The 13,292-nt window shown below is 42.7% G+C and overlaps 1 protein-coding gene across 17 annotated transcripts in view; it reads left to right on the top strand.

The window, feature by feature from the left end:
- LOC120447831 (supervillin) overlaps positions 1-13,292 on the top strand; it is a 114,278-nt gene that overhangs the window by 70,164 nt on the left and 30,822 nt on the right. For 10 of the 17 annotated variants that reach the window (XM_044005959.1, XM_039629419.2, XM_039629418.2 and 7 more), the window contains 3 exons: positions 3,397-3,986; positions 5,020-5,133; positions 9,073-9,547. In XM_044005959.1, the coding sequence (XP_043861894.1) occupies positions 3,397-3,986; positions 5,020-5,133; positions 9,073-9,547 (1,179 nt within the window). Of the gene's footprint in view, positions 1-3,396; positions 3,987-5,019; positions 5,134-6,990; positions 8,524-9,072; positions 9,548-9,931; positions 10,335-13,292 lie in introns of those variants that run through there. The other 7 variants (XM_039629424.2, XM_039629423.1, XM_039629428.2 and 4 more) reach the window with 2 other exon arrangements.

Raw genomic sequence — 13,292 nt, 5'->3', positions numbered from 1 at the left:
TTTTTGTGAAACCGACACGAGATGGGAGAAAGAACAACCATCAAGTACTATCACACCATCATTCCCAAACAATTAGCTCTTTTTTCAACTTGTTGGCCACGATTCCCACCTGAAATGGGTAATTTCTGCGAATCGCGGATTGGCCAATGTTGTGCTCGTAAACCCAGTTTCTTTGCTAAAAGCATTTTAGAATTTTGACTAGAAGATAGAGCGGCACCTCTTCCACTACCACTTCCACTTCCATCTGCATCGCCTCAAAGTTGCCTGTTCTTGTTGTTTAACTGTGTTTTTATGTCAGCATTTTATGGGTTTGTTGGGCGAGTGAGTGTTTTGCTGTTATTATTATTGTTGGTTTTGCTTTTCGGGGGGGGCCTTTTGTTCCACTCTGGCACTCCCTTCCCCTTCAAAAAAAAAAAAGCAACAATACGGCAAAATCAACCAACAATAACAGTATAAGCCAGGTTGTTCTGGAAGGCTTTTGTTTTTTTTTGTGTTTTGGTTTTTTTTCACACTCTCGCTGGCTGTCACATTTGCATTCAGCGAACGGTATTGTCAATATCTTTTGCACTTTTGCCGACGCTTCGTGCCGTGAAATTTATGCTGCCCATACTCGCCAGTTGCATTCAGTAGTTGGCAGCGGGCGAACGCGTTCAGAGATACAGATACATTCGTATCTTCTATCTGGTATCTATCCGTGACCGAACCTTTGGACGAGGAGGATTTCCCGGAAGGGCGACAGTCGTTCCATGTTATTGCTGCAGCGACGTCAGAGCGAAAAAATGTTTGAGGCGTATATCAGAAAACGGTAACAGGAAAACCGAATATCAATCTCAAAAAAATTGTCAACGCAAAAGCGAAAAAAATCGAACCATAATCGCCCGCATTGAGATAGTAAAAAAGTGCACGGCGACATGTGTTGGCCGATTAAATCGATACAGCTCATATATGTCCAATTCGAAGTTATGCTGTATCTTTTCTAATCTCCCGATAAGATAGCCAACAAAAAAAAATGAACAGTTAGTCAGTCAGCCACGAACGAGACTTTGCCTTTCGGTTTCGGTTTTATGGCCAAAAAGAATCACTTTAATAGCCCAATCGTAAATATGTCAAAATACGAACTTTGCGTTGAGATCTATGCAGGTTTTCGTATGGGGAAATAATTATTTTATGTGCCCATTGAGAAATAGTCTGCAAGTCGGCATCGGCATTCTATTAATAAATCATGTATGTCACACCTCAGTCGGTCCATTCACAAATTCTGTAAATAAGCCTAATGAATATGAGAGGGCTACAAATAATTCACTTTTATGTTGCATTAATACAGGTTTTTGTGCTTTGGCATTGTTAAACATGAGTATTAATCATTAGGATGTACTTTGAATGATCTTCGAACTTTGTTTTTTTTATGGAGGCTATGTTATTGTTGGGAATGCAATTTTGTTTGCTCTTTGCCTTGCGGGAAATTTCTCTTTCCCAAAATGAAAGAGTCAGGGAAAATCCACCGCAAAAGAAAAGCCAACGAAGACATTTCCCAGACAGACGGCGGAAAAGAAGGAAAATACCATACCAAAATAAATATAAAGCACGGGCAATAAAAAAAAAAAGGCAAGAAAATAAAGCTGAAAATAATTTAAATTTGCCGACAGCGACGTCGACGGCGGCAGAGCACCACCGCACCACCGAACCACACAGCTCGCACCACCGCACCACCCACTTTCCGCTGCCGACGTTCTCTGCTCTTCTGCTCGGCGTTTTGTTTGTACAAATTTTGCGCTCAGTTGCTCGCGATCGCTTTTTCAATTTTCACGTATCCCCGCAGCAGCGCTGAAATATCAACTATAGTTTACGTTTTTACGTAAAAAACTCGAATCGACGTATCGGAAAAAAAAATATAAATTCTTTGCCGCACAGATAGGAAAATAAACAGTGAATAGTGTGTGTTGAAGAAATCGAAACTAACTGATAAATTTATCATCTAAATCGCTGCGCGTTTCTCGGTCTTCGCGTTCGTTCTTCGCGTTATCAGGTGCAGAAGCAGATAGTATATTCTCTATATGTGTGCTTAGTGGAAGGAAAACCACGTTCCCTTCGGAATTTCCTGGCCAGTTGCCGGTAGACGGGCTCGCATACCGCGTGTGAATTGAAAAAGGTAGTAAATAAAGAGGGTTTTTATTTTTTCGGGAAAATCCATTGGAAAATCAGTGAAATGTGGCACGAATCGCGCTGGTTTACTCGCCCAGCTCTCTTGAAAATGTATATATTTCGTAATGCGCTAAAAATAAATTCCATGAACGTGTGCAGTTGTGCAGCCAAATGAAAATTCCAACATTCGAGTGCTACAAATTGCCAAATTGGCGAAATATATTTAAATTATATATTGTTAAGCAGCAATGCCAGTGTCTGCATAAATTTGCGTGCTAAATGCGTGTTTTTTGCCCGTGAAATATTCCGCCAAATGGCTTTTGTGGGTTTGTGTATCCGCTAAGTTGGCAAAATCGAGAGCTGTTTTTTATATATTTCCTCTTCGATTAGATCACTCGAAATCTACAGTCGTATATTTCCTATAATTCTCGCAACTGTTGCTGCAAATCATCCGTTTTTTGTGCCTCGAAATGTTTAAAATTTAAACGAGAGAATTTTTTTTTCCTCGACCGCCCTCACCCGAAATCCAATTAGCTAGTTGTTGCATTAAAATGTTGTATATTTTTAGTCTTTTTGTTATTTTCCGCTTCCTCTTTTTAACATTCGATGTGCGCCAGGCGTGGAAAATAGGCCTGATAAACAAAACAAATATTGGAAAAACTCAAGAGTCGAACAAGTTGTAGGTGAGCTACTAAATATAGAAGGAAAAATGTTCAAGAGGCCTTTGCAGGGTGATAAACTTGCAAGTTTATGTGGAGAGCCTGTGTGTGGAACAACATGCACAATCGGCAGTACATATTGAACTTTTATTTTTCTTATCATCAATTCAATTACCTATTACCTTTCACTGCTCGCTTTTTATTGCCGCAAGAGTTTGGCTAATTCTTCTGGCTTGTAAACTTTTACCTTCACTCCCCTGGAGGCTTACAGTGAATCAGTGAATCTAAAAAAGCAGCAGCCGCCAGCGCCAAAGTTTCACCACTAAAACATAATTAAGTTGGGCAAAATTGCCTATAATTATGTCCGAGGGAGAATGCTAGAGATGAATGTTCACAGTGAGATTCACAGTGTATTAAGCCCGTTGTTATGTAAATTTCTGCGCCGAGGGAAAACAAGAGTTTTTAGTCAAAAACAAAACAATGTGTATGGTATACACACATTTCACCATATTGTAATGCCATTAAATTAAAGAATAAACGTTTTATTAATATGAAATAGATATAGCTTATAAACTTGTATATTCTTCTCTTGCAGCTTCAAAGCCAACTCCGCGCCCTTCGACATCTCGGCCAGCTCGGCCTTCAAGCCCACCAAGCCGCTGGACATCCGCTTGAGCCACGCACCACACCCACCGCTGATTTCCCCGATAACCGGCCAGCCACTGAGCCACGTGCCCGCCCCACTGCTGCTGTCCTCGTCGACGAACTCGGGAGCGGGATCCTCGTTCCGCCTGGCACGCAGCTCCACGCAGCCGCTGCAGTCGCCGCGAGTTGTCCACCTGGCCGGTCAGGCTACTACTGGTGGCTCCGCATTGGCGCAATCCTCGCTGTTGGCACGCCAGAACTCGATCAACGACAGCATCAATCTCAGCGAGCAGCTAACCCTATCCATTGGCACGGACAGCGAGCACATCTTTGAGATGTCCGCTCTGGAGGAGGACTCGGCCATTCAGTCGCTGAGCGACGAGACAGCCGCATCCGCTTCCGCATCTGCAAACTCAACCGCCACGACCACCGCAACCACCATGACACCGCCCAGTGGCCTGACGCGGAGCAACAGCGTCCGGGCCAGGGCCAATATGTTCCAGCAGTTGCAGGAGCAGTCGCGCAGCCAACGGGCAACGGGTTAGTAGACTAGCCAAGTAGCAAAGGTCTGCTGATGGGTTGGGGTGCTTTTGTGGGTCGGGTTGCCATTCACCCAGCTATCAGCAGCGCCATTATCGTCGTCATTCGCTAGGTTCGCGGAAATTAGCATGGGGCAATAAAGCAGACGAGCAGCGACCGCTAAGTGAGCCGGTGGCAACGCGAACTTGGTTGCCCCATGTCGCAAGCCGACCGGAACAAGAAGGCCAAGAGCACAGTGGCCAGAACGGGTGCAGATTAGAGTTACAGTTGGGCTAGGGCCACAACACTTTTCTGTGGCAGTATTGCATCTTAGGAAAGTAGCTAACAGGAAAATTAATATAAGGCTCTAGCAGGGGAATTCATTTTGCATAGTTACTAAATAATTTATTATAATGCCATGTTATGGTTATTATTCTGTAGATGCCACTAAGCAAACACCTAGGCATTTGTTTTGCAGCTTTCAAGAAGCCCAGCAAAACCCATACATTGCGAATATTAATTAGTTAAACCACCGGCTGTGCTGGTCAGTGTGTATATAGCCTCACTCCAGAGTGCTTGCCAGATTTTGCCATTAGCTGTGGTGTTGTTGCGGCATGGCTCTCATGGTTGTTGGCCAAGTTAATAAGATGTAAAATGTGTGTCACTTGCCCCACACTCACCCGCAATTCGGAGAGTCGCCGTCTCCGGCAATCAGCAACTAATTGCGTGAGGCTTGCGTGTTGGGTAACATTTGTGACCAGGTGAATGGGTAAGGGGGGTATACTGGAAGGGGATATGTGGTGCAGGTCACTTCAGATTAGAGACTTTCGTTATCGAAACCGAATCAAAGTGATGTAAAAGTAACTAGGCCCTCTTGGAGAACTATGCCAAAATTCGATCAGTATTAGTAGCACACTTGAAAACAAGACACAAAACCATTTTGTTATTCTTTCCTGTGCAATAGTTTTGGGATAAGATATGCCTGCCACACGAAAGCAGCAGGCCACCACCAAGATGCACTGTACAACAATTATAATACAATCGTCCTTTGCAGGAACCTCCCGTCAATCTCCACCAGCGTCAGCGGAGGTGTCCTCAAGTGCAGCCGACAATTCCCTACCAAGTGACGAGCGGTCCACGCCAAATGCTACTATGGATGCGGAATTCGGTGAGTTAGCACATGTACATCAATGGTTTCTTAAAGGAAGGAGATGGATACCTGGATGGCTTTCAACTCCTCCCTCAACTTTGCCATTTTACGTTTTCGTTTGATTTGCACGATGCTCATTTGGAATGATAAACATTTATGACTATAATTCATACAAAATACTTATTGTTGTTGCTTACTGTGTCTGTGTTTTCTATAATTTCATATATTTTTTATTGACTCGCCTGAGACTAATTCATAATTAACTCGAACAAATTCGAGATGCAAAAAAGCAGCAGCCACGTTAAATTGCGCAATGAAAGAAATGGAAAAACTGCAAAACAAATTCGTACACTAGTTCGGTTTTCCATGCATGTGCGTACATTGGGTTTTCATTTAGGAGTTTTCCATTATTTACGCCAGTTTGAGTTTTCTAACAAATGAATTAACTCCTCGTTATTGTTGTTGCCGTTGCTGTTTTGAATTGCTGTTTAATTGATGTTGTTGTTGCCGCATGAGAAAACTAATAATAATTTATTCCCCCACAACTGTATTTTTATGTAATTTAAGACGCGCGTGATTTACTTTTCCACATTTATTTGCCACATTTCCATCGAGGTCTTTAGCGCAGTTAATTAAGCGTTCATAATTTAACTGTCTTATTTTACAACATTTTTTACGCCTTTCCGAATGGCTTTTCTTCCTTGAAAGTGATCCACCACAACTCCTGACACACTTGAAAATGGGCGAGGCTATGGTAACCTCCTTCGATTCACTTATCGGCATGCTTTATGGCCCCAAGATGGGAGCGTGTGTGATATTGAGCTGGTTCTTTGTTGTTTGGCCTAAAAAACAGGCAGTAAAATGTATTGCCAAAAAGGTGGAACGACGTTGAACTTGATAGACGCCCGATAAATATACAATTAGCATGCACACATTTTTAGGGCTTCGAACAAAGAAATATCAGTATTCAAAAAGCTGATTATGTCATCTAAGCAAGAATTAAATTTTAAATTAAGCACATATATTACCATAAATTGTTTCAAACTTTACTTGCACTATTGGCTTGTTACATTTGTTTCAATATTTATATTAATGCTTTTCCTTGACCACAAGATGTGCTCTTCAGTAAATGATTTAAGCAATTTGATGCAATCCAAACATTTGGCAAAATATTTCAAGCTTATTCCAACCAACTTAAATCGTGCTTAAAGAATTTTCCATAATTTCTTTGCGTCTTGTTTATCAGTTAAACAACCCACACAGAACACAGAAAATGCCACTCAGTCGCTTACAAAGAAAGTTCATATCAATTGAAAGCGCTGTGGAAGAACCAATATCGAAAGTTGCAAATGAAAATGAAAATCGAGAAGATGGCAGTTGTGCGTCTGTGTGGTGGACAAAGCAAAAAGCAAAGTAAAATTGTAAAAAAGCGCAAAAAGTGGCGAATTATAGAAATTGCTTTATAAACGCCAGACGAACTTTCTATGATTCAGTTATGCGGGGGTACCAATAATCATCTTTTGTGATGGTCGCTCAGTGTGTTTAGTGCCTGATAAAGGCAGCTGCAAATGATAGTGTAGTGCGGGAAGTGTATGGATATGTATAGCATTATCGCAGCAGCGTCAGCATTTGAGTGTGGGCAGCGGATATAACCGAATGCGCAGCTCGTCTTTGACTCTTGTAAGTCGCCGCAACTCAGAGCAACCACAGCCAGGCAGTCAGCGCAGCAGCAGCAATGAATATTTAGATTTGAATTAAATTCCAAATAGTGACACTTCGAGCAGACTGAGCAAATGCAATGCGTAAGTGGTGCAAAGGCCACAGGGATGAACACTTTAGCACCAAATCTAATCTCTAACACCAAACCCCATATAGAACCCTCATCCCTGTCGCTCGCTGAGCGGCTGGCCTTCTTCAGCAATCTTTGCGAGAGCGGCGGAGGAGGCGGCAGTGCCAGCGCCAGTGGAAGATACCGCAGTCGCACCAGCAGCTATTCGAGGAGTCCGCCCGTCGATCGCACCACTCCCAGGAGCAGCACCACCGCCAGCAGTGCTAGTGTGACGCCCACGCCAATGGATTACTCCCCCATTCCGCACGACAAGGAGCCATCCAGTCTCACGCTGGAGAGCATCATCGAGCCCGAGCAGGAGGAGGTCAAGGAGCAGCTGGACCAGGTGGACCAGGAGGAGGTCAAGCTGAGGAAAAAGGAGCCACCTCTGAGGGAATCTCCCCTGCACAATGGCTTCCACGTGCTGACCAGATCCGCCACCGAACCGCCGTCGTCCACCTTGCCCCTGCCCATAAGCATACGTACTGTGGGCAAGCTAGTCCTGCCCGACACCTTCCGCGGCGATCGCAACAACAACAGCAGCAGCAAAAGTGGCAGCACCAGCTGGAGCAGCTCCTGCATGGTGAAACTGCAGAGCTTGGAGCCCGTAAGCCTGTCCGTGCATTCGCGCACCATTGGCAAGGTGAAGTCTCCGTTCATAGAGAAGCAGCTGGAGAAGCCACATGCCGAGAAGCTAACGAACGGAACCAGCGACAGTGGCTCGGACTCGGGCAAGGAAAACTGCGCCTCCAACGAGCAGGAGCACCAGCAGCACCATCAGCAGCAGTCGCAGGATGAGGATCGTGCTCCTCCGCCCAGAGTGTCCGAGATGAGAAGGAAAATCAGCCGACTGGTGCAACAACAGCAACCGCAGCCACAGCCCGTCAATCGGCGGCACACCACCGAGATCACCACCGTGACCATTGGAATGCGATCCCCCAACGTGGACGATCGCTTTGCCAAGTACTTTGGTGTTAAGGAGAGCTGCAGCAGCACGACCACACTGCAGAAGACACAATCGCTGCCACCCAGCCAGGTGGAGGCCACCAATGCGCACGTGAAACTGCCGCAGATCACTAGCGTGGTTTCCAAACGGCGAGAGCTGCTCAAGAGGACGCGACCCCTGTCCATGGATCACTACTCCAGCGGCTGCACCAGTCCCACAGCCATGCCAAGTCCCAAGAGAGCACATTCGCCCGCCGGCCGGCGAAAGGCGGCCATTTCCAGCATCGAGGACATTGAGGTTACGCCCGATGAACTCCGGGCCGCTGGCAGGAACTTCAAGCTGTTGTACGGCGAGTTACTGGGCTGAAAAATTGTCTATTTTGGCCAAGCATTCAAAATTTCCCAATTTTTCAAATTTCCCCAAAACCCCCTGCTTTCATTTTCAAACACAAACAAATCGCTCTCTTCGTGTGGGTCCGCGCTCAGTGTGATAGATGCGTCCGATCCCAATTCCAAGCTATTAACTATCTAGTAGTCTCATAGTAATCCCAATAAAATAAAACAAAAAGAACGAAACGAAAATTCCACAGATATGTCAAGCGAAAACGAAAGTAATAAATGAAAAAAAAAAACTACGTATGTTAGGAATGTATTTAAACCAAGAGACAGTTTTATTCCCAACGGCTCGTATATTATGTGTGTGGCCAGCAAAGCCTTCCAGTTTACCTTTATCCTATATATTATTATGCCGAACTGCTTTTGTGCTTATTTATACATAATACACTACTTTTTATTTACATTTAAAAACGAATTGTACCTTAAACGGAATTATATTATGATGAGTATGTATTACATTTATTATTATTATTGTAATATTTAATTAATGGAAGTTGTTAAACCAAGAAAATAAATCCAAGAAATGTGCTAAAGAATGAGAGCAACATATTATTACGTAAATACTATTAAATTCCCATGCTGAGTAAGTACTTTATCGTGTTTGAGCATGTTTGTGACTGAGCCTTTCTCCGCGCTTCTCAAGTTTGTAAGTACGCAGTGGCTGAGCATGTTTTTTATGATTTTCGCCTGTTTCTTTAAGGATTGATTTGCTGCATTCTTATGGACAAAACCTCATTATTTGGCATTTTTAACCTAAATTAATTTGTAAAAATTACTGTATTTTATAGGAAAAGCAACCACCGAGCCACTGAAGGGCATTCTTAAGACGGGAATGCCAGTGCTAGGTATGGGACGCGGTCTAATGCCCGTGGATCTCAATGCCGAGCTGAAGAACCGTCTCAAACGCTCCACCCATGCCACTGTTTCCAATCTCCGCAAATCTGCCACCACGGCAGATGCCACTAGAGCAGCTAGTGATGAGGTTGACAATCCGCAGAGGAACCTAGCCCAGATCCTGAGGAACGTGTCCAAGGAGAACTCCACGCCGAAGCACGATGATGCCGTGAGTCTGGTGCGGAATCTCTCCACTTTGGGACAACCTCGTTCGCTGGCCAGAGACGATGCAGCTGGGAATTGTGCATCCGCATCCGAAGGCGAGAGTTCGGGGGGTCGCGAGATCGAGGCCATCATCAAGAACAGTGCTGTGGCCAGACGTCGCCGACAGCAACAGCAATCGCAGCAGCAGCAGAATCAGCCAGATGGGTGAGTCCTGGTCTACGTCCTGGTCCTGCTACTCCTCGTCCTCGTTCAGCATCTGAGTCCTGTGCTCCGTGTGTTAGTGCACTAACCCATAGCTATTACTAACCTGCAGTTAGTGTGCAACGTGCCGCGGCGTCGTGGTTTTATAATCGTATTTAGACAGCAACATACATGCATCAAATGTGTGTGCTCCTCAAGACTGGTTCCCAAAAGTAAAACTAAATATTTACAATTAATGCCGAGTTGGGATGAAATTTACATTAGTTAGACGTTCATCACCTTGTATTGAACATTTGTAAATGTATCCGCACACTCCACACCCTGTGTTCGTTTGCCGAAAAGACTTTTGCTTTCGATTTAACCGATTTTCTGCACTCGAACAAAAAGATTCCTAGTCAGAGTGCAGCCCATTGCAAGGAGCTACTACTGGCCACTTGGCCAGCGGCCACAACAACATCCGCATCCGCCGCAGCAACAAGGCCAACAGCAGCAGCCGCAGCAGCAGCAGCAAGTGTTGCTCATGCAGCAGCAACCAAAACCCCTTTACAAGCTTCTTCAGCCCAGACATTTTGTAAAGAATTAGAAACTAAGTTTAAGCTTGCATTGCTTACTACCGTTTGTGCAAAGTACTAATTAACTGATATATACACAAGAAGTAATATATTTTATCGAAAACTTGTTTTAACGATATATTATGCCACATATATTTTTACGTGATGCCAAAAAGCAGATGAACGCAAAGAAACAAGCAAATAAAAAGAAACATTAATAAAGTTGACGGAAATCCTAATTAACTGTAGTTTTGTTTGGCCACTAACTGTTCCTTCTTACTAACTGAATGTTTAATAACAGCATGGAACATTAATCTACTGCTACCATTTTTATGTTAAAAATTGGAAGTATCACATTATTTCGTTTCGCGGCAAACTTTCAAATTGCGAATCGGTAATTCGCTTGATATCGATATTTTCCTTGTTTTCTCTTTCACCAAAACAGTGTTTCACTCTTTTAACAGTAGTGTTAAGTTAAATGTTATCATAGCAGAGATTCATATCTTAACATATTCCCTGGTTTCAAACCATCCTCCCAAGTTTCCAACCTCTTTCTCATTGGCGCCTTTTTCGCAAAAGAGAGGAATTTGTATTTAAGAGAGAATTAGAGTGGCCGTATCCAAAACAAATAATATGGTATTACCCTCTTCAGTAGAACTGGTCACACTGTGGGGTATATAAGCAGAAAGAAACCGGAATTCAGCGCGATTTTTAAAAAGTTTTCGCCCCGAACGGTCGTTTTAAGCGTCGCGGAGCAAGAAGAAGAAAATACGTACAGCTGTTTGGGACGCGAGTTTTGTTTATGAAACATATCAACAAACGTTATGTATATTAGTGCCGCACAAAATGCTCGAATATATTCTGTAGTAAATGTACAACGATTTTAGTAGGTTTCCAGTGCAAATACGTGTTTTATTTTGTTGTTTACCTTTTGGAAACGCGCGCGTTTTTGTGCCGGTTGTTGAAATTATGCAAATTTAGCGCGATCCGCAGATAATTCATCGTTGCTGCGAGCAAAAAGAAGGTTTTGCTTCTTTATTAAAACAATTGCTGGCAATTAAAAGTGCAAGTGCAAATTACGGCGGAAACAGCGGCTTTTATTGCAGTCTGCCAAAGGTTTGTACAAATTATGGAGCATTCATACAGAAAACCAGAAGTTCCTTTATTTTCGCAAGGGCTGCATCTGCCTGGTTCCGTCTCGCTCTAACTGCCGTTCTCCTTGTCTTACCTGTAGCCGAACAGCCGAAAAAACTGTAAAATGGTTGTTTTGTTTCCATTCAAACATTTTGCTGATTCACCGAAACCTCTGCAGACTTGCATGCACTGGAAAAAGTTGGGAGTTAATTAAACCAATAAGTAACTTTAAAATGTTCAATTATTGCAGTGGTCAAAAGTTTAGCAATTCGCAAAGTTAATTAATCAGTTACGGGTTTTAGAACAAAAATGACTTAAAAAAAGAAATTAAATTTTTATATACAAAGTTTCTGGTAAAAACCAAAATCTTTATCAGTCTGGAAAATCCCAGTGAAGTTTAAAAATTCTTTGGTTGTATTTTTTTTTTAAGTGCATCACCCCATCGCCATAGATTAGATGTTGTCCAGACATTATTGTTGCTTTCGTGTTTGCTTGCACTTGGAATGCCTATTGTTTTTCTCTCTCTGTCGATCTGTACAAAAAATGTTTGCAGCCGATGCTTTTGTTTTGGTTTTATTTCTTAGTGCTTTCCAGTTTTTAAAGTCCGACTCGCTTGAGCAATTTTAGCCAAATTTTGTTGATTTAGTCGACTTTAATTATCAAGTGTTTGATGTCTATTGTCTCAGGGTTCAAGGTTCCGAATTCAGGCCAGCATTTGCATAAATATCCAAAAGCAGGCACGATCGAAAAATTAAATCAATCAAAATTATAAGTGTTTTACCTCGAGCAATTTATTTGTAATTATTATATTTGTTTATTCAAACCTTTCTGAGTTGTATTGCATAATTCCAGTTAGACTGAACTCCCCCACAAAACAGGTAATCCGAAAAATCGCAGCTAATGAATAATCAAATGCGGAGCGAATCAAATGTTTAAGGTGTTTGGAGGAGAATGCCTTTCGTTTTCAATGAATTTGCATAATTTGTACTTTTATTAGCTTTTTCTTGTGGTTCGCTTTGGCCCGTGGCGAATTTCTTTGGCGGTGCCATTTGATGGGCAAAGATGAGAAATGAAAACGAAATTAGTTTGCAATTTGTTTTATTTGATTCGTGTTTTAATGGCGAGCGTGTCTGCCCAAAACCAATTAAATAATAGTTAATCGCCATGCAAAGCAATGCAGTCACTGCATTCAGGAAAACCGATTAGTCTCATATTTCAGCAGTTGTGCTTATTCAACTGGCCAGCACTGTAGGTCTGAAGGAAAACTATACCTATTGGATATCAAATTGTTTCGAGGAATATTGACATTTGTTTAATAGCAACTTCATTAGCACTGTTTGATATTTCAATAGGGTGGACATGCAGCACAAATACTCGGAAAAGTTATTGAGGAAGGTTTCGATACTTGGAAAATATGCCTATATACAGCTTACCTAGATAAGAAGTTGCCTCTTCGATTTCCCTTTTTTATGGCAAAGTGCTCATTTGTAAACAAACAATAGATTGGCCATAAATAGACAGTCGAGTGCTGCTTATCGCCTCGGATTTTTATGATAGTCGAGGGGCACTTGGGGTTAATTTCACTCCACAATACACATGGGAAAGTCTGAAAAGTGGATGTGCATCGCCATTACCCCAAATCCACATGCACAACACCCACAACGCAGAAAGAGAGGGCAGCTTCCAAGGGACAGAGATAGAGATAGCAATGCCCGATCACGTCGGTATAGGAAAAACGTGAGTCCAAACGCTAATGAGCCAAAGCAAATAAACGAGGCGGATTGAAACAAAAGTTCTGCGGGAGAAGCTGAAAAACTCAGGGGCCTCGCCCAGTACACAAGGAAATAAGCATAGAAATATACTACACATAGAGGTATAATCTCTGTATTCAAAATACCAGTTCCTAAAGACCATATGTTGTTATGCCAAATCTTGTTATCTAAAACAAATATAATGCATTTACCTATGTTCCTTTTATTACTATGTCGAAACAAACGAAGACAAAACAAGACCGAAGCTTGCTTCTAAACAAAAGATCTGCTTTTAGATATCTGTGTCTAAAT

Source organism: Drosophila santomea, chromosome 3L (assembly GCF_016746245.2).
Source record: "Drosophila santomea strain STO CAGO 1482 chromosome 3L, Prin_Dsan_1.1, whole genome shotgun sequence".
NCBI lineage: Eukaryota > Metazoa > Arthropoda > Insecta > Diptera > Drosophilidae > Drosophila > Drosophila santomea.
This window is presented reverse-complemented; position numbering and strand designations above follow the sequence as displayed.